Consider the following 20318-nt stretch of genomic DNA (forward strand, 5'->3'; position numbering starts at 1 on the left):
TTCTGTAACTCCCCCATTGAAAATCACCCTCTAATCCCCTAACTCACCCATTGAAGATCACCCTCTAATCCCCTAACTCTCCCATTGAAGATCACCCTCTAATCCTGTAACTCTCCCATTGAAGATCACCCTCTAATCCTGTAACTCTCCCACTGAAGATCACCCTCTAATCCCCTAACTCTCCCATTGAAGATCACCCTCTAATCCCCTAACTCTCCCATTGAAATTACCCTCTAATCCCCAAACTCTCCCATTGAAGATCACCCTCTAATCCCCTAACTCTCGCATTGAAGATCACCCTCTAATCCCATAACTCTCCCATTGAAGATCACCCTCTAATCCCCTAACTCTCCCATTGAAGATCACCCTCTAATCCCCTAACTCTCCCATTGAAGATCACCCTCTAATCCCCTAACTCTCCCATTGAAGATCACCCTCTAATCCCGTAACTCTCCCATTGAAGATCACCCTCTAATCCCCTAACTCTGCCATTGAAGATCACCCTCTCATCCCCTAACTCTCCCATTGAAGATCACCCTCTAATCCCCTAACTCTGCCATTGAAGATCACCCTCTAATCCCCTAACTCTGCCATTGAAGATCACCCTCTAATCCCCTAACTCTCCCATTGAAGATCACCCTCTAATCCCCTAACTCTCCCATTGAAGATCACCCTCTGATCCTGTAACTCTCCCATTGAAGATCACCCTCTAATCCCCTAACTCTCCCATTGAAGATCACCCTCTAATCCCCTAACTCTGCCATTGAAGATCACCCTCTAATCCCCTAACTCTCCCATTGAAGATCACCCTCTAATCCCCTAACTCTGCCATTGAAGATCACCCTCTAATCCCCGAACTCTCCTATTGAAGATCACCCTCTAATCCCTACCTCTCCCATTGACGATCACCCTCTAATCCCCTAACTCTCCCATTGAAGATCACCCAATCCCCTAACTCCACCATTGAAGATCACCCAATCCCCTAACTCTACCATTGAAGGTCACCCTCGAATCCTGTAACTCTCCCACTGAATATCACCCTCTAATCCCGTAACTCCCCCATTGAAGATCACCCTCTAATCCTGTAACTCTCCCATTGAAGATCACCCTCTAATCCCCTAACTCTCCCAATAAAGATCACCCTCTAATACCCTAACTCTCACATTGAAGATCACCCTCTAATCCTGTAACTACCCCATTGAAGATCACCCTCTAATCCCCTGACTCTCCCATTGAAGATCACCCTCTAATCCCCTAACTCTCCCAATGAAGATCACCCTCTAATCCCCTAACTCTCCCATTGAAGATCACCCTCTAATCCCCTAACTCTCCCATTGAAGATCACACTCTAATCCTGTAACTCTCCCATTGAAGATCCCCCTCTAATCCTGTAACTCCCCCATTCAAGATCACCCTCTAATCCCCTAACACTCCCATTGAAGATCACCCTCTAATCCTGTAACTCTCGCATTGAAGATCACCCTCTAATCCCCTAACTCTCCCATTGAAGATCACCCTCTAATCCTGTAACTCCCCCATTGAAGTTCACCCTCTAATCCCCTAACTCTCCCATTGAAGATCACCCTCTAATCCCCTAACTCTCCCATTGAAGATCACCCTCTAATCCTGTAACTCTCCCATTGAAGATCACCATCTAATCCCCTAACTCTCCCATTGAAGATCACCCTCTAATCCCCTAACTCTCCCATTGAAGATCACCCTCTAATCCTGTAACTCTCCCATTGAAGATCACCCTCTAATCCCCGAACACTCCCATTGAAGATCACCCTCTAATCCTGTAACTCTCCCATTGAAGATCACACTCTAATTCCCTAACTCTCCCATTGAAGATCACCCTCTAATCCCCTAACTCTCCCATTGAAGACCATCCCTCTAATCCCCTAACTTTCCCATTGAAGATCACCCTCTAATCCCCTAACTTTCCCATTGAAGATCACCTTCTAATCCCCTAATTCTCCCACTGAAGATCACACTCTAATCCTGTAACTCTCCCATTGAAGATCACACTCTAATCCCCTGACTCTCCCATTGAAGATCGCCCTCTAATCCTGTAACTCTCCCATTGAAGATCACCCTCTAATCCCCTACCTCTCCCATTGAAGATCACCCTCTAATCCCCTAACTCTCCCATTGAAGATCACCCACTGATCCTGTAACTCTTCCAGTGAAGATCACCCTCTAATCCCCTAACTCTCCCATTGAATATCACCCACTAATCCTGTAACTCTCCCAGTGAAGATCACCCTCTAATCCCCTAACTCTCCCATTGAAGATCACCCTCTAATCCCCTAACTCTCCCATTGAAGATCACCCTCGAATCCTGTAACTCTCCCACTGAATATCACCCTCTAATCCCGTAACTCCCCCATTGAAGATCACCCACTAATCCCCTAACTCTCCCATTGAAGATCACCCTCTAATCCCCTAACTCTCCCAATAAAGATCACCCTCTAATCCTGTAACTCTCCCATTGAAGATCCCCCTCTAATCCTGTAACTCTCCCATTGAAGATCACCCTCTAATCCCCTGACTCTCCCATTGAAGATCACCCTCTAATCCCCTAACTCTCCCATTGAAGATCACCCTCTAATCCTGTAACTCTCCCATTGAAGATCAACCCTCTAATCCTGTAACTCCCCCATTGAAGATCACCCTATAATCCCCTGACTCTCCCATTGAAGATCACCCTCTAATCCCCTAACTCTCCCATTGAAGATCCCCCTCTAATCCTGTAACTCTCCCATTGAAGATCACCCTCTAATCCCCTGACTCTCCCATTGAAGATCACCCTCTAATCCCCTAACACTCCCATTGAAGATCACCCTCTAATCCTGTAACTCTCCCACTGAAGATCACCCTCTAATCCCCTAACTCTCCCATTGAAGATCACCCTCTAATCCCCTAACTCTCCCATTGAAGATCACCCTGTAATCCCCTAACTCTCCCATTGAAGATCACCCTCTAATCCTGTAACTCTCCCATTGAAGATCACCCTCTAATCCCCTAACTCTCCCACTGAAGATCACCCTCTAATCCTGAAACTCTCCCACTGAAGATCACCCTCTAATCCCCTAACTCTCCCATTGAAGATCACCCTCTAATCCCCTAACTCACCCATTGAAGATCACCCTCTAATCCCCTAACTCACCCATTGAAGATCACCCTCTAATCCCCTGACTCTCCCATTGAAGATCACCCTCTAATCCTATAACTCTCCCATTGAATATCACCCATTAATCCTGTAACTCTCCCAGTGAAGATCACCCTCTAATCCTGTAACTCTCCCATTGAAGATCACCCTCTAATCCCCTAACTCTCCCATTGAAGATCACCCTCTAATTCCCTAACTCTCCCATTGAGGATCACCCTCTAATCCCCTAACTCACCCATTGAAGATCACCGTCTCATCCCCTAACTCTTCCATTGAAGATCACCCTCTAATCCTGTAACTCTCCCAGTGAAGATCACCCTCTAATACTGTAACTCTCCCATTGAAGATCACCCTCTAATCCTGTAACTGTCCCATTGAAGATCACCCTCTAATCCCCTAACTCTCCCATTGAAGATCACCCTCTAATCCCCTAACTCTCCCATTGAAGATCACCCTCTAATCCCCTAACTCTCCCATTGAAGATCACCCTCTAATCCTATAACTCTGCCATTGAATATCGCCCATTAATCCTGTAACTCTCCCAGTGAAGATCACCCTCTAATCCTGTAACTCTCCCATTGAAGATCACCCTCTAATCCCCTAACTCTCCCATTGAAGATCACCCTCTAATCCTGTAACTCTCCCATTGAACATCACTCTCTAATCCCCTAACTCACCCATTGAAGATCACCGTCTAATCCCCTAACTCTCCCATTGAAGATCACCCTCTAATCCTGTAACTCTCCCATTGAAGATCACTCTCTAATCCCCTAACTCACCCATTGAAGATCACCCTCTAATCCCCTAACTCTCCCATTGAAGACCACCCTCTAATCCCCTGACTCTCCCATTGAAGATCACCCTCTAATACTGTAACTCTCCCATTGAAGATCACCCTCTAATCCCCTTATTCTCCCATTGAATATCACCCATTAATCCTGTAACTCTCCCATTGAAGATCACCCTCTAATCCTGTAACTGTCCCATTGTAGATCACCCTCTAATCCTGTAACTGTCCCATTGAAGATCACCCTCTAATCCCCTAACTCTCCCATTGAAGATCACCCTCTAATCCTGTAACTCTCCCATTGAAGATCACCCTCTAATCGTGTAACTCTCCCATTGAAGATCACCCTCTAATCCTGTAACTCTCCCATTGAAGATCACCCTCTAATCCCCTAACTCTCCCATTGAAGATCACCCTCTAATCCCCTAACCCTCCCATTGAAGATCACCCTCTAATCCCCTAACTCTCCCATTGAAGATCACCCTCTAATCCTGCAACTCTCCCATTCAAGATCACCCTCTAATCCTGTAAATCTCCCATTGAATATCACCCACTAATCCTGTAACTCACCCAGTGAAGATCACCCTCTAATCCCCTAACTATCCCATTGAATATCACCCACTAATCCTGTAACTCTCTCAGTAAAGATCACCCTCTAATACTGTAACTCTCCCATTGATGATCACCCTCTAATCCCCTAACTCTCCCATTGAAGATCACCCTCTAATCCCCTAACTCTCCCATTGAATATCACCCACTAAGCCTGTAACTCTCCCAGTGAAGATCACCCTCTAATACTGTAACTCTCCCATTGAAGATCACCCTCTAATCCCCTAACTCTCCCATTGAAGATCACCCTCTAATCCCCTAACTCACCCATTGAAGATCACCCTCTAATCCCCTGACTCTCCCATTGAAGATCACCCTCTAATCCCCTAACTCTCCCATTGAAGATCACCCTCTAATCCTATAACTCTCCCATTGAATATCACCCATTAATCCTGTAACTCTCCCAGTGAAGATCACCCTCTAATCCTGTAACTCTCCCATTGAATATCACCCATTAATCCTGTAACTCTCCCATTGAAGATCACCCTCTAATTCCCTAACTCTCCCATTGAAGATCACCCTCTAATCCCCTAACTCACCCATTGAAGATCACCGTCTCATCCCCTAACTCTTCCATTGAAGATCACCCTCTAATCCCCTAACTCTCCCATTGAAGACCACCCTCTAATCCCCTGACTCTCCCATTGAATATCACCCATTAATCCTGTAACTCTCCCAGTGAAGATCACCCTCTAATACTGTAACCCTCCCATTGAAGATCACCCTCTAATCCCCTTACTCTCCCATTGAATATCACCCATTAATCCTGTAACTCTCCCAGTGAAGATCACCCTCTAATACTGTAACTCTCCCATTGAAGATCACCCTCTAATCCTGTAACTGTCCCATTGTAGATCACCCTCTAATCCTGTAACTGTCCCATTGAAGATCACCCTCTAATCCCCTAACTCTCCCATTGAAGATCACCCTCTAATCCCCAAACTCTCCCATTGAAGATCACCCTCTAATCCTATAACTCTGCCATTGAATATCGCCCATTAATCCTGTAACTCTCCCAGTGAAGATCACCCTCTAATCCTGTAACTCTCCCATTGAAGATCACCCTCTAATCCCCTAACTCTCCCATTGAAGATCACCCTCTAATCCCCTAACTCTCCCATTGAAGATCACCCTCTAATCCCCTAACTCACCCATTGAAGATCACCCTCTAATCCCCTAACTCTCCCATTGAAGATCACCCTCTAATCCTGTAACACTCCCATTGAAGATCACCCTCTAATCCTATAACTCTGCCATTGAATATCGCCCATTAATCCTGTAACTCTCCCAGTGAAGATCACCCTCTAATCCCCTAACTCACACATTGAAGATCACCGTCTAATCCCCTAACTCTCCCATTGAAGATCACCCTCTAATCCCCTAACTCTCCCATTGAAGACCACCCTCTAATCCCCTGACTCTCCCATTGAAGATCACCCTCTAATACTGTAACTCTCCCATTGAAGATCACCCTCTAATCCCCTTATTCTCCCATTGAATATCACCCATTAATACTGTAACTCTCCCATTGAAGATCACCCTCTAATCCTGTAACTGTCCCATTGTAGATCACCCTCTAATCCTGTAACTGTCCCATTGAAGATCACCCTCTAATCCCCTAACTCTCCCATTGAAGATCACCCTCTAATCCTGTAACTCTCCCAGTGAAGATCACCCTCTAATACTGTAACTCTCCCATTGAAGATCACCCTCTAATCCTGTAACTGTCCCATTGTAGATCACCCTCTAATCCTGTAACTCTCCCATTGAAGATCACCCTCTAATCCCCTAACTCTCCCATTGAAGATCACCCTCTAATCCCCTAACTCTCCCATTGAAGATCACCCTCTAATCCCCTAACTCTCCCAATGAAGATCACCCTCTAATCACGTAACTCTCCCATTGAAGATCACCCTCTAATCCTGTAACTCTGCCATTGAAGATCACCCTCTAATCCCCTAACTCTCCCATTGAAGATCACCCTCTAATCCCCTAACTCTCCCATTGAAGATCACCCTCTAATCCTGTAACTCTCCCATTGAAGATCACCCTCTAATCCTGTAACTCTCCCATTGAAGATCACCCTCTAATCGTGTAACTCTCCCATTGAAGATCACCCTTTAATCCTGTAACTCTCCCATTGAAGATCACCCTCTAATCCCCTAACTCTCCCATTGAAGATCACCCTCTAATCCCCTAACTCTCCCATTGAAGATCACCCTCTAATCCCCTAACTCTCCCAATGAAGATCACCCTCTAATCACGTAACTCTCCCATTGAAGATCACCCTCTAATCCTGTAACTCTGCCATTGAAGATCACCCTCTAATCCCCTAACTCCCCCATTGAAGATCACCCTCTAATCACGTAACTCTCCCATTGAAGATCACCCTCTAATCGTGTAACTCTCCCATTGAAGATCACCCTCTAATCCTGTAACTCTCCCATTGAAGATCACCCTCTAATCACGTAACTCTCCCATTGAAGATCACCCTCTAATCCTGTAACTCTCCCATTGAAGATCACCCTCTAATCCCCTAACTCTCCCATTGTAGATCATCCTCTAATCCCCTAACTCACCCATTGAAGATCACCCTCTAATCCCCTAACTCTCCCATTGCAGGTCACCCTCTAATCCTGTAACTCTCCCATTGAAGATCACCCTCTAATCCCCTAACTCTCCCATTGAAGATCACCCTCTAATCCCCTAACTCTCCCATTGAAGATCATCCTCTAATCCCCTAACTCTCCCATTGAAGATCACCCTCTAATCCCCTAACTCTCCCATTGAAGATCACCCTCTAATCCTGTAACTCTCTCATTGAAGATCACCCTCTAATCCCCTAACTCTCCCATTGAAGATCACCCTCTAATCCTGTAACTCTCCCATTGAAGATCACCCTCTAATCCCCTAACACTCCCATTGAAGATCACCCTCTAATCCTGTAACTCTCGCATTGACGATCACCCTCTAATCCCCTAACTCTCCCATTGAAGATCACCCTCTAATCCACTAACTCTCCCATTGAAGATAACCCCCTAATCCCCTAACTCTCCCATTGAAGATCACCCTCTAATCCTGTAACTCACCCATTGAAGATCACCCTCTAATCCCCTAACTCTCCCATTAAAGATCACCCTCTAATCCCCTAACTCTCCCATTGAAGATCACCCTCTAATCCTGTAACTCTCCCATTGAAGATCACCCTCTAATCCTGTAACTCTCCCATTGAAGATCACCCTCTAATCCCCTAACTCTCCCATTGAAGATCACCCTCTAATCCTGTAACTCTCCCATTGAAGATCACCCTCTAATCCCCTAACTCTCCCATTGAAGATCACCCTCTAATCCTGTAACTCTCGCATTGACGATCACCCTCTAATCCCCTAACTCTCCCATTGAAGATCACCCTCTAATCCACTAACTCTCCCATTGAAGATAACCCCCTAATCCCCTAACTCTCCCATTGAAGATCACCCTCTAATCCTGTAACTCACCCATTGAAGATCACCCTCTAATCCCCTAACTCTCCCATTAAAGATCACCCTCTAATCCCCTAACTCTCCCATTGAAGATCACCCTCTAATCCTGTAACTCTCCCATTGAAGATCACCCTCTAATCCTGTAACTCTCCCATTGAAGATCACCCTCTAATCCCCTAACTCTCCCATTGAAGATCACCCTCTAATCCCCTAACCCTCCCATTGAAGATCACCCTCTAATCCCCTAACACTCCCATTGAAGATCACCCTCTAATCCCCTAACTCTCCCATTGAAGATCACCCTCTAATCCTGTAACTCTCCCATTGAAGATCACCCTCTAATCCTGTAACTCTCCCATTGAAGATCACCCACTAATCCTGTAACTCTCCCATTGAAGATCACCCTCTAATCCCCTAACTCTCCCATTGAAGATCATCCTCTAATCCCATAACTCTCCCATTGAAGATCACCCTCTAATCCTGTAACTCCCCCATTGAAGATCACCCTCTAATCCCCTAACTCTCCCATTGAAGATCACCCTCTAATCCCCTAACACTCCCATTGAAGATCACCCTCTAATCCATTAACTCTCCCATTGAAGATCACCCTCTAATCCCCTAACTCTCCCATTGAAGATCACCCTCTAATCCCCTAACACTCCCATTGAAGATCACCCTCTAATCCATTAACTCTCCCATTGAAGATCACCCTCTAATCCCCTAACTCTCCCATTGAAGATCACCCTCTAATCCTGTAACTCTCGCATTGAAGATCACCCTCTAATCCCCTAACTCTCCCATTGAAGATCACCCTCTAATCCCCTAACTCTCCCATTGAAGATAACCCCCTAATCCCCTAACTCTCCCATTGAAGATCACCCTCTAATCCTGCAACTCTCCCATTGAAGATCACCCTCTAATCCCCTAACTCTCCCATTGAAGATCACCCTCTAATCCTGTAACTCTCCCATTGAAGATCACCCTCTAATCCTGTAACTCTCCCATTGAAGATCACCCTCTAATCCCCTAACTCTCCCATTGAAGATCACCCTCTAATCCCCTAACCCTCCCATTGAAGATCACCCTCTAATCCCCTAACACTCCCATTGAAGATCACCCTCTAATCCCCTAACCCTCCCATTGAAGATCACCCTCTAATCCCCTAACTCTCCCATTGAAGATCACCCTCTAATCCTGCAACTCTCCCATTCAAGATCACCCTCTAATCCTGTAAATCTCCCATTGAATATCACCCACTAATCCTGTAACTCACCCAGTGAAGATCACCCTCTAATCCCCTAACTATCCCATTGAATATCACCCACTAATCCTGTAACTCTCTCAGTAAAGATCACCCTCTAATACTGTAACTCTCCCATTGATGATCACCCTCTAATCCCCTAACTCTCCCATTGAAGATCACCCTCTAATCCCCTAACTCTCCCATTGAATATCACCCACTAAGCCTGTAACTCTCCCAGTGAAGATCACCCTCTAATACTGTAACTCTCCCATTGAAGATCACCCTCTAATCCCCTAACTCTCCCATTGAAGATCACCCTCTAATCCCCTAACTCACCCATTGAAGATCACCCTCTAATCCCCTAACTCACCCATTGAAGACCACCCTCTAATCCCCTGACTCTCCCATTGAAGATCACCCTCTAATCCCCTAACTCTCCCATTGAAGATCACCCTCTAATCCTATAACTCTCCCATTGAATATCACCCATTAATCCTGTAACTCTCCCAGTGAAGATCACCCTCTAATCCTGTAACTCTCCCATTGAAGATCACCCTCTAATCCTGTAACTCTCCCATTGAAGATCACCCTCTAATTCCCTAACTCTCCCATTGAAGATCACCCTCTAATCCCCTAACTATCCCATTGAATATCACCCACTAATCCTGTAACTCTCTCAGTAAAGATCACCCTCTAATACTGTAACTCTCCCATTGATGATCACCCTCTAATCCCCTAACTCTCCCATTGAAGATCACCCTCTAATCCCCTAACTCTCCCATTGAATATCACCCACTAAGCCTGTAACTCTCCCAGTGAAGATCACCCTCTAATACTGTAACTCTCCCATTGAAGATCACCCTCTAATCCCCTAACTCTCCCATTGAAGATCACCCTCTAATCCCCTAACTCTCCCATTGTAGATCACCCTCTAATCCCCTAACTCTCCCATTGAAGATCACCCTCTAATCCCCTAACTCTCCCATTGAATATCACCCTCTAATCCCCTAACTCTCCCATTGAAGATCATCCTCTAATCCCCTAACTCACCCATTGAAGATCACCCTCTAATCCCCTGACTCTCCCATTGAAGATCACCCTCTAATCCTATAACTCTCCCATTGAATATCACCCATTAATCCTGTAACTCTCCCAGTGAAGATCACCCTCTAATCCTGTAACTCTCCCATTGAATATCACCCATTAATCCTGTAACTCTCCCATTGAAGATCACCCTCTAATCCTGTAACTCTCCCATTGAAGATCACCCTCTAATTCCCTAACTCTCCCATTGAAGATCACCCTCTAATCCCCTAACTCACCCATTGAAGATCACCGTCTCATCCCCTAACTCTCCCATTGAAGATCACCCTCTAATCCCCTAACTCTCCCATTGAAGATCACCCTCTAATCCCCTAACTCTCCCATTGAAGATCACCCTCTAATCCCCTAACTCTCCCATTGAAGATCACCCTCTAATCCCCTAACTCTCCCATTGAAGATCACCCTCTAATCCCCTAACTCTCCCATTGAAGATCACTCTCTAATCCCCTAACTCTCCCATTGAAGATCACCCTCTAATCCCCTAACTCTCCCATTGAAGATCACCCTCTAATCCTGTAACTCTCCCATTGAAGATCACCCTCTAATTCCCTAACTCTCCCATTGAAGATCACCCTCTAATCCCCTAACTCACCCATTGAAGATCACCGTCTCATCCCCTAACTCTTCCATTGAAGATCACCCTCTAATCCCCTAACTCTCCCATTGAAGACCACCCTCTAATCCCCTGACTCTCCCATTGAATATCACCCATTAATCCTGTAACTCTCCCAGTGAAGATCACCCTCTAATACTGTAACCCTCCCATTGAAGATCACCCTCTAATCCCCTTACTCTCCCATTGAATATCACCCATTAATCCTGTAACTCTCCCAGTGAAGATCACCCTCTAATACTGTAACTCTCCCATTGAAGATCACCCTCTAATCCCCTTACTCTCCCATTGAATATCACCCATTAATCCTGTAACTCTCCCATTGAAGATCACCCTCTAATCCTGTAACTGTCCCATTGTAGATCACCCTCTAATCCTGTAACTGTCCCATTGAAGATCACCCTCTAATCCCCTAACTCTCCCATTGAAGATCACCCTCTAATCCCCAAACTCTCCCATTGAAGATCACCCTCTAATCCTATAACTCTGCCATTGAATATCGCCCATTAATCCTGTAACTCTCCCAGTGAAGATCACCCTCTAATCCTGTAACTCTCCCATTGAAGATCACCCTCTAATCCCCTAACTCTCCCATTGAAGATCACTCTCTAATCCCCTAACTCACCCATTGAAGATCACCGTCTAATCCCCTAACTCTCCCATTGAAGATCACCCTCTAATCCCCTAACTCTCCCATTGAAGACCACCCTCTAATCCCCTGACTCTCCCATTGAAGATCACCCTCTAATACTGTAACTCTCCCATTGAAGATCACCCTCTAATCCCCTTATTCTCCCATTGAATATCACCCATTAATACTGTAACTCTCCCATTGAAGATCACCCTCTAATCCTGTAACTGTCCCATTGTAGATCACCCTCTAATCCTGTAACTGTCCCATTGAAGATCACCCTCTAATCCCCTAACTCTCCCATTGAAGATCACCCTCTAATCCTGTAACTCTCCCAGTGAAGATCACCCTCTAATACTGTAACTCTCCCATTGAAGATCACCCTCTAATCCTGTAACTGTCCCATTGTAGATCACCCTCTAATCCTGTAACTCTCCCATTGAAGATCACCCTCTAATCCCCTAACTCTCCCATTGAAGATCACCCTCTAATCCCCTAACTCTCCCATTGAAGATCACCCTCTAATCCCCTAACTCTCCCAATGAAGATCAACCTCTAATCACGTAACTCTCCCATTGAAGATCACCCTCTAATCCTGTAACTCTGCCATTGAAGATCACCCTCTAATCCCCTAACTCTCCCATTGAAGATCACCCTCTAATCCCCTAACTCTCCCATTGAAGATCACCCTCTAATCCTGTAACTCTCCCATTGAAGATCACCCTCTAATCCTGTAACTCTCCCATTGAAGATCACCCTCTAATCGTGTAACTCTCCCATTGAAGATCACCCTTTAATCCTGTAACTCTCCCATTGAAGATCACCCTCTAATCCCCTAACTCTCCCATTGAAGATCACCCTCTAATCCCCTAACTCTCCCATTGAAGATCACCCTCTAATCCCCTAACTCTCTCAATGAAGATCACCCTCTAATCACGTAACTCTCCCATTGAAGATCACCCTCTAATCCTGTAACTCTGCCATTGAAGATCACCCTCTAATCCCCTAACTCCCCCATTGAAGATCACCCTCTAATCACGTAACTCTCCCATTGAAGATCACCCTCTAATCGTGTAACTCTCCCATTGAAGATCACCCTCTAATCCTGTAACTCTCCCATTGAAGATCACCCTCTAATCACGTAACTCTCCCATTGAAGATCACCCTCTAATCCTGTAACTCTCCCATTGAAGATCACCCTCTAATCCCCTAACTCTCCCATTGTAGATCATCCTCTAATCCCCTAACTCACCCATTGAAGATCACCCTCTAATCCCCTAACTCTCCCATTGCAGGTCACCCTCTAATCCTGTAACTCTCCCATTGAAGATCACCCTCTAATCCCCTAACTCTCCCATTGAAGATCACCCTCTAATCCCCTAACTCTCCCATTGAAGATCATCCTCTAATCCCCTAACTCTCCCATTGAAGGTCACCCTCTAATCCCCTAACTCTCCCATTGAAGATCACCCTCTAATCCTGTAACTCTCTCATTGAAGATCACCCTCTAATCCCCTAACTCTCCCATTGAAGATCACCGTCTAATCCTGTAACTCTCCCATTGAAGATCACCCTCTAATCCCCTAACTCTCCCATTGAAGATCACCCTCTAATCCTGTAACTCTCGCATTGACGATCACCCTCTAATCCCCTAACTCTCCCATTGAAGATCACCCTCTAATCCACTAACTCTCCCATTGAAGATAACCCCCTAATCCCCTAACTCTCCCATTGAAGATCACCCTCTAATCCTGTAACTCACCCATTGAAGATCACCCTCTAATCCCCTAACTCTCCCATTAAAGATCACCCTCTAATCCCCTAACTCTCCCATTGAAGATCACCCTCTAATCCTGTAACTCTCCCATTGAAGATCACCCTCTAATCCTGTAACTCTCCCATTGAAGATCACCCTCTAATCCCCTAACTCTCCCATTGAAGATCACCCTCTAATCCTGTAACTCTCCCATTGAAGATCACCCTCTAATCCCCTAACTCTCCCATTGAAGATCACCCTCTAATCCTGTAACTCTCGCATTGACGATCACCCTCTAATCCCCTAACTCTCCCATTGAAGATCACCCTCTAATCCACTAACTCTCCCATTGAAGATAACCCCCTAATCCCCTAACTCTCCCATTGAAGATCACCCTCTAATCCTGTAACTCACCCATTGAAGATCACCCTCTAATCCCCTAACTCTCCCATTAAAGATCACCCTCTAATCCCCTAACTCTCCCATTGAAGATCACCCTCTAATCCTGTAACTCTCCCATTGAAGATCACCCTCTAATCCTGTAACTCTCCCATTGAAGATCACCCTCTAATCCCCTAACTCTCCCATTGAAGATCACCCTCTAATCCCCTAACCCTCCCATTGAAGATCACCCTCTAATCCCCTAACACTCCCATTGAAGATCACCCTCTAATCCCCTAACTCTCCCATTGAAGATCACCCTCTAATCCTGTAACTCTCCCATTGAAGATCACCCTCTAATCCTGTAACTCTCCCATTGAAGATCACCCTCTAATCCTGTAACTCTCCCATTGAAGATCACCCTCTAATCCTGTAACTCTCCCATTGAAGATCACCCTCTAATCCTGTAACTCCCCCATTGAAGATCACCCTCTAATCCCCTAACTCTCCCATTGAAGATCACCCTCTAATCCCCTAACACTCCCATTGAAGATCACCCTCTAATCCATTAACTCTCCCATTGAAGATCACCCTCTAATCCCCTAACTCTCCCATTGAAGATCACCCTCTAATCCCCTAACACTCCCATTGAAGATCACCCTCTAATCCATTAACTCTCCCATTGAAGATCACCCTCTAATCCCCTAACTCTCCCATTGAAGATCACCCTCTAATCCTGTAACTCTCGCATTGAAGATCACCCTCTAATCCCCTAACTCTCCCATTGAAGATCACCCTCTAATCCCCTAACTCTCCCATTGAAGATAACCCCCTAATCCCCTAACTCTCCCATTGAAGATCACCCTCTAATCCTGCAACTCTCCCATTGAAGATCACCCTCTAATCCCCTAACTCTCCCATTGAAGATCACCCTCTAATCCTGTAACTCTCCCATTGAAGATCACCCTCTAATCCTGTAACTCTCCCATTGAAGATCACCCTCTAATCCCCTAACTCTCCCATTGAAGATCACCCTCTAATCCCCTAACCCTCCCATTGAAGATCACCCTCTAATCCCCTAACACTCCCATTGAAGATCACCCTCTAATCCCCTAACCCTCCCATTGAAGATCACCCTCTAATCCCCTAACTCTCCCATTGAAGATCACCCTCTAATCCTGCAACTCTCCCATTCAAGATCACCCTCTAATCCTGTAAATCTCCCATTGAATATCACCCACTAATCCTGTAACTCACCCAGTGAAGATCACCCTCTAATCCCCTAACTATCCCATTGAATATCACCCACTAATCCTGTAACTCTCTCAGTAAAGATCACCCTCTAATACTGTAACTCTCCCATTGATGATCACCCTCTAATCCCCTAACTCTCCCATTGAAGATCACCCTCTAATCCCCTAACTCTCCCATTGAATATCACCCACTAAGCCTGTAACTCTCCCAGTGAAGATCACCCTCTAATACTGTAACTCTCCCATTGAAGATCACCCTCTAATCCCCTAACTCTCCCATTGAAGATCACCCTCTAATCCCCTAACTCACCCATTGAAGATCACCCTCTAATCCCCTAACTCACCCATTGAAGACCACCCTCTAATCCCCTGACTCTCCCATTGAAGATCACCCTCTAATCCCCTAACTCTCCCATTGAAGATCACCCTCTAATCCTATAACTCTCCCATTGAATATCACCCATTAATCCTGTAACTCTCCCAGTGAAGATCACCCTCTAATCCTGTAACTCTCCCATTGAATATCACCCATTAATCCTGTAACTCTCCCATTGAATATCACCCATTAATCCTGTAACTCTCCCATTGAAGATCACCCTCTAATCCTGTAACTCTCCCATTGAAGATCACCCTCTAATCCCCTAACTCACCCATTGAAGATCACCGTCTCATCCCCTAACTCTTCCATTGAAGATCACCCTCTAATCCCCTGACTCTCCCATTGAATATCACCCATTAATCCTGTAACTCTCCCAGTGAAGATCACCCTCTAATACTGTAACCCTCCCATTGAAGATCACCCTCTAATCCCCTTACTCTCCCATTGAATATCACCCATTAATCCTGTAACTCTCCCAGTGAAGATCACCCTCTAATACTGTAACTCTCCCATTGAAGATCACCCTCTAATCCTGTAACTGTCCCATTGTAGATCACCCTCTAATCCTGTAACTGTCCCATTGAAGATCACCCTCTAATCCCCTAACTCTCCCATTGAAGATCACCCTCTAATCCCCAAACTCTCCCATTGAAGATCACCCTCTAATCCTATAACTCTGCCATTGAATATCGCCCATTAATCCTGTAACTCTCCCAGTGAAGATCACCCTCTAATCCTGTAACTCTCCCATTGAAGATCACCCTCTAATCCCCTAACTCTCCCATTGAAGATCACTCTCTAATCCCCTAACTCACCCATTGAAGATCACCGTCTAATCCCCTAACTCTCCCATTGAAGATCACCCTCTAATCCCCTAACTCTCCCATTGAAGACCACCCTCTAATCCCCTGACTCTCCCATTGAAGATCACCCTCTAATACTGTAACTCTCCCATTGAAGATCACCCTCTAATCCCCTTATTCTCCCATTGAAGATCACCCTCTAATCCTGTAACTCTCCCATTGAAGATCACCCTCTTATCCTGTAACACTCCCATTGAAGATCACCCTCTAATCCCCTTATTCTCCCATTGAAGATCACCCTCTAATCCCCTAACTCTCCCAATGAAGATCACCCTCTAATCACGTAACTCTCCCATTGAAGATCACCCTCTAATCCTGTAACTCTGCCATTGAAGATCACCCTCTAATCCCCTAACTCCCCCATTGAAGATCACCCTCTAATCACGTAACTCTCCCATTGAAGATCACCCTCTAATCGTGTAACTCTCCCATTGAAGATCACCCTCTAATCCTGTAACTCTCCCATTGAAGATCACCCTCTAATCACGTAACTCTCCCATTGAAGATCACCCTCTAATCCTGTAACTCTCCCATTGAAGATCACCCTCTAATCCCCTAACTCTCCCATTGTAGATCATCCTCTAATCCCCTAACTCACCCATTGAAGATCACCCTCTAATCCCCTAACTCTCCCATTGCAGGTCACCCTCTAATCCTGTAACTCTCCCATTGAAGATCACCCTCTAATCCCCTAACTCTCCCATTGAAGATCACCCTCTAATCCCCTAACTCTCCCATTGAAGATCATCCTCTAATCCCCTAACTCTCCCATTGAAGATCACCCTCTAATCCCCTAACTCTCCCATTGAAGATCACCCTCTAATCCTGTAACTCTCTCATTGAAGATCACCCTCTAATCCCCTAACTCTCCCATTGAAGATCACCCTCTAATCCTGTAACTCTCCCATTGAAGATCACCCTCTAATCCCCTAACTCTCCCATTGAAGATCACCCTCTAATCCTGTAACTCTCGCATTGACGATCACCCTCTAATCCCCTAACTCTCCCATTGAAGATCACCCTCTAATCCACTAACTCTCCCATTGAAGATAACCCCCTAATCCCCTAACTCTCCCATTGAAGATCACCCTCTAATCCTGTAACTCACCCATTGAAGATCACCCTCTAATCCCCTAACTCTCCCATTAAAGATCACCCTCTAATCCCCTAACTCTCCCATTGAAGATCACCCTCTAATCCTGTAACTCTCCCATTGAAGATCACCCTCTAATCCTGTAACTCTCCCATTGAAGATCACCCTCTAATCCCCTAACTCTCCCATTGAAGATCACCCTCTAATCCTGTAACTCTCCCATTGAAGATCACCCTCTAATCCCCTAACTCTCCCATTGAAGATCACCCTCTAATCCTGTAACTCTCGCATTGACGATCACCCTCTAATCCCCTAACTCTCCCATTGAAGATCACCCTCTAATCCACTAACTCTCCCATTGAAGATAACCCCCTAATCCCCTAACTCTCCCATTGAAGATCACCCTCTAATCCTGTAACTCACCCATTGAAGATCACCCTCTAATCCCCTAACTCTCCCATTAAAGATCACCCTCTAATCCCCTAACTCTCCCATTGAAGATCACCCTCTAATCCTGTAACTCTCCCATTGAAGATCACCCTCTAATCCTGTAACTCTCCCATTGAAGATCACCCTCTAATCCCCTAACTCTCCCATTGAAGATCACCCTCTAATCCCCTAACCCTCCCATTGAAGATCACCCTCTAATCCCCTAACACTCCCATTGAAGATCACCCTCTAATCCCCTAACTCTCCCATTGAAGATCACCCACTAATCCTGTAACTCTCCCATTGAAGATCACCCTCTAATCCCCTAACTCTCCCATTGAAGATCATCCTCTAATCCCATAACTCTCCCATTGAAGATCACCCTCTAATCCTGTAACTCCCCCATTGAAGATCACCCTCTAATCCCCTAACTCTCCCATTGAAGATCACCCTCTAATCCCCTAACACTCCCATTGAAGATCACCCTCTAATCCATTAACTCTCCCATTGAAGATCACCCTCTAATCCCCTAACTCTCCCATTGAAGATCACCCTCTAATCCCCTAACACTCCCATTGAAGATCACCCTCTAATCCATTAACTCTCCCATTGAAGATCACCCTCTAATCCCCTAACTCTCCCATTGAAGATCACCCTCTAATCCTGTAACTCTCGCATTGAAGATCACCCTCTAATCCCCTAACTCTCCCATTGAAGATCACCCTCTAATCCCCTAACTCTCCCATTGAAGATAACCCCCTAATCCCCTAACTCTCCCATTGAAGATCACCCTCTAATCCTGCAACTCTCCCATTGAAGATCACCCTCTAATCCCCTAACTCTCCCATTGAAGATCACCCTCTAATCCTGTAACTCTCCCATTGAAGATCACCCTCTAATCCTGTAACTCTCCCATTGAAGATCACCCTCTAATCCCCTAACTCTCCCATTGAAGATCACCCTCTAATCCCCTAACCCTCCCATTGAAGATCACCCTCTAATCCCCTAACACTCCCATTGAAGATCACCCTCTAATCCCCTAACTCTCCCATTGAAGATCACCCACTAATCCTGTAACTCTCCCATTGAAGATCACCCTCTAATCCCCTAACTCTCCCATTGAAGATCATCCTCTAATCCCATAACTCTCCCATTGAAGATCACCCTCTAATCCTGTAACTCCCCCATTGAAGATCACCCTCTAATCCCCTAACTCTCCCATTGAAGATCACCCTCTAATCCCCTAACACTCCCATTGAAGATCACCCTCTAATCCATTAACTCTCCCATTGAAGATCACCCTCTAATCCCCTAACTCTCCCATTGAAGATCACCCTCTAATCCCCTAACACTCCCATTGAAGATCACCCTCTAATCCATTAACTCTCCCATTGAAGATCACCCTCTAATCCCCTAACTCTCCCATTGAAGATCACCCTCTAATCCTGTAACTCTCGCATTGAAGATCACCCTCTAATCCCCTAACTCTCCCATTGAAGATCACCCTCTAATCCCCTAACTCTCCCATTGAAGATAACCCCCTAATCCCCTAACTCTCCCATTGAAGATCACCCTCTAATCCTGCAACTCTCCCATTGAAGATCACCCTCTAATCCCCTAACTCTCCCATTGAAGATCACCCTCTAAACTCCGAACTCCCCCTTTAAAGACCGCGTCTGTTCTTGCGTGACCTATTTCTGTTTTTCCTGTTCTCTTTAGGCTGGGCAACAATAACCTGATGGATGAGGGTGTGCAGAAACTCTGTACGCACCTTAAGAAGCCAGGGGGGAAATTCACGGCTCTATTGTGAGTACAATTGATCAGGTCAGATTGAACATCTTCAACGGTTCACGAGAGGCACCGGCAGACAGTGACTGGATGTAGAATCCCACCTCACCCTGTATAACCTGCCCCCAGCCCTAATATTCCCTCCATAGCCCCTCCTCACTCACTACACCCCCATTTCAATCTATATAACCCCCTCCTCACACCTTAACCCCCCTCATCCCCAGACGGTAACATTCGTCATGCCTACACAGTAACAAATGTCTGCAAAATTAAAGAGCTGGCCATTGCCTTCAGGAAGCAAAGTCCTGTACACACCCCTGTCAGCATCAACGGGGCCGAGGTGGAGATGGTTAGCAGTTTCAAATTCCCGGGGGTGCACATCTCCAAAAATCTGTCCTGGTCCACCCACGTCGAGGCTACCACCAAGAAAGCACGACAGCGCCTATCCTTCCTCAGGAAACTAAGGAAATTCGGCATGTCCACATTGACTCTTACCAACTTTTACAGATGCACCATAGAAAGCATCCTATCAGGCTGCATCACAGCCTGGTATGGCAACTGCTCGGCCCAGGACCGCAAGAAACTTCAGAGAGTCGTGAACACCGCCCAGTCCATCACACAAACCTGCCTCCCATCCATTGACTCCATCTACACCTCCCGCTGCCTGGGGAAAGCGGGCAGTATAATCAAAGATCCCTCCCACCCGGCTTACTCACTCTTCCAACTTCCTTCCAT

At 45.8% G+C, this 20318-nt stretch overlaps 1 protein-coding gene across 1 annotated transcript in view; it reads left to right on the forward strand.

Annotated features, from left to right (window-relative positions):
• LOC140399649 (NACHT, LRR and PYD domains-containing protein 12-like) overlaps positions 1-20318 on the forward strand; it is a 186412-nt gene that overhangs the window by 86122 nt on the left and 79972 nt on the right. Inside the window, exon 8 of the mRNA XM_072489191.1 lies at positions 19515-19601. Within this exon, the coding sequence (XP_072345292.1) occupies positions 19515-19601 (87 nt within the window). The remainder of the gene's footprint in view (positions 1-19514; positions 19602-20318) is intronic.

The sequence above is a fragment of the Scyliorhinus torazame genome, chromosome 23 (genome assembly GCF_047496885.1).
Source record: "Scyliorhinus torazame isolate Kashiwa2021f chromosome 23, sScyTor2.1, whole genome shotgun sequence".
Classification (NCBI taxonomy): domain Eukaryota; kingdom Metazoa; phylum Chordata; class Chondrichthyes; order Carcharhiniformes; family Scyliorhinidae; genus Scyliorhinus; species Scyliorhinus torazame.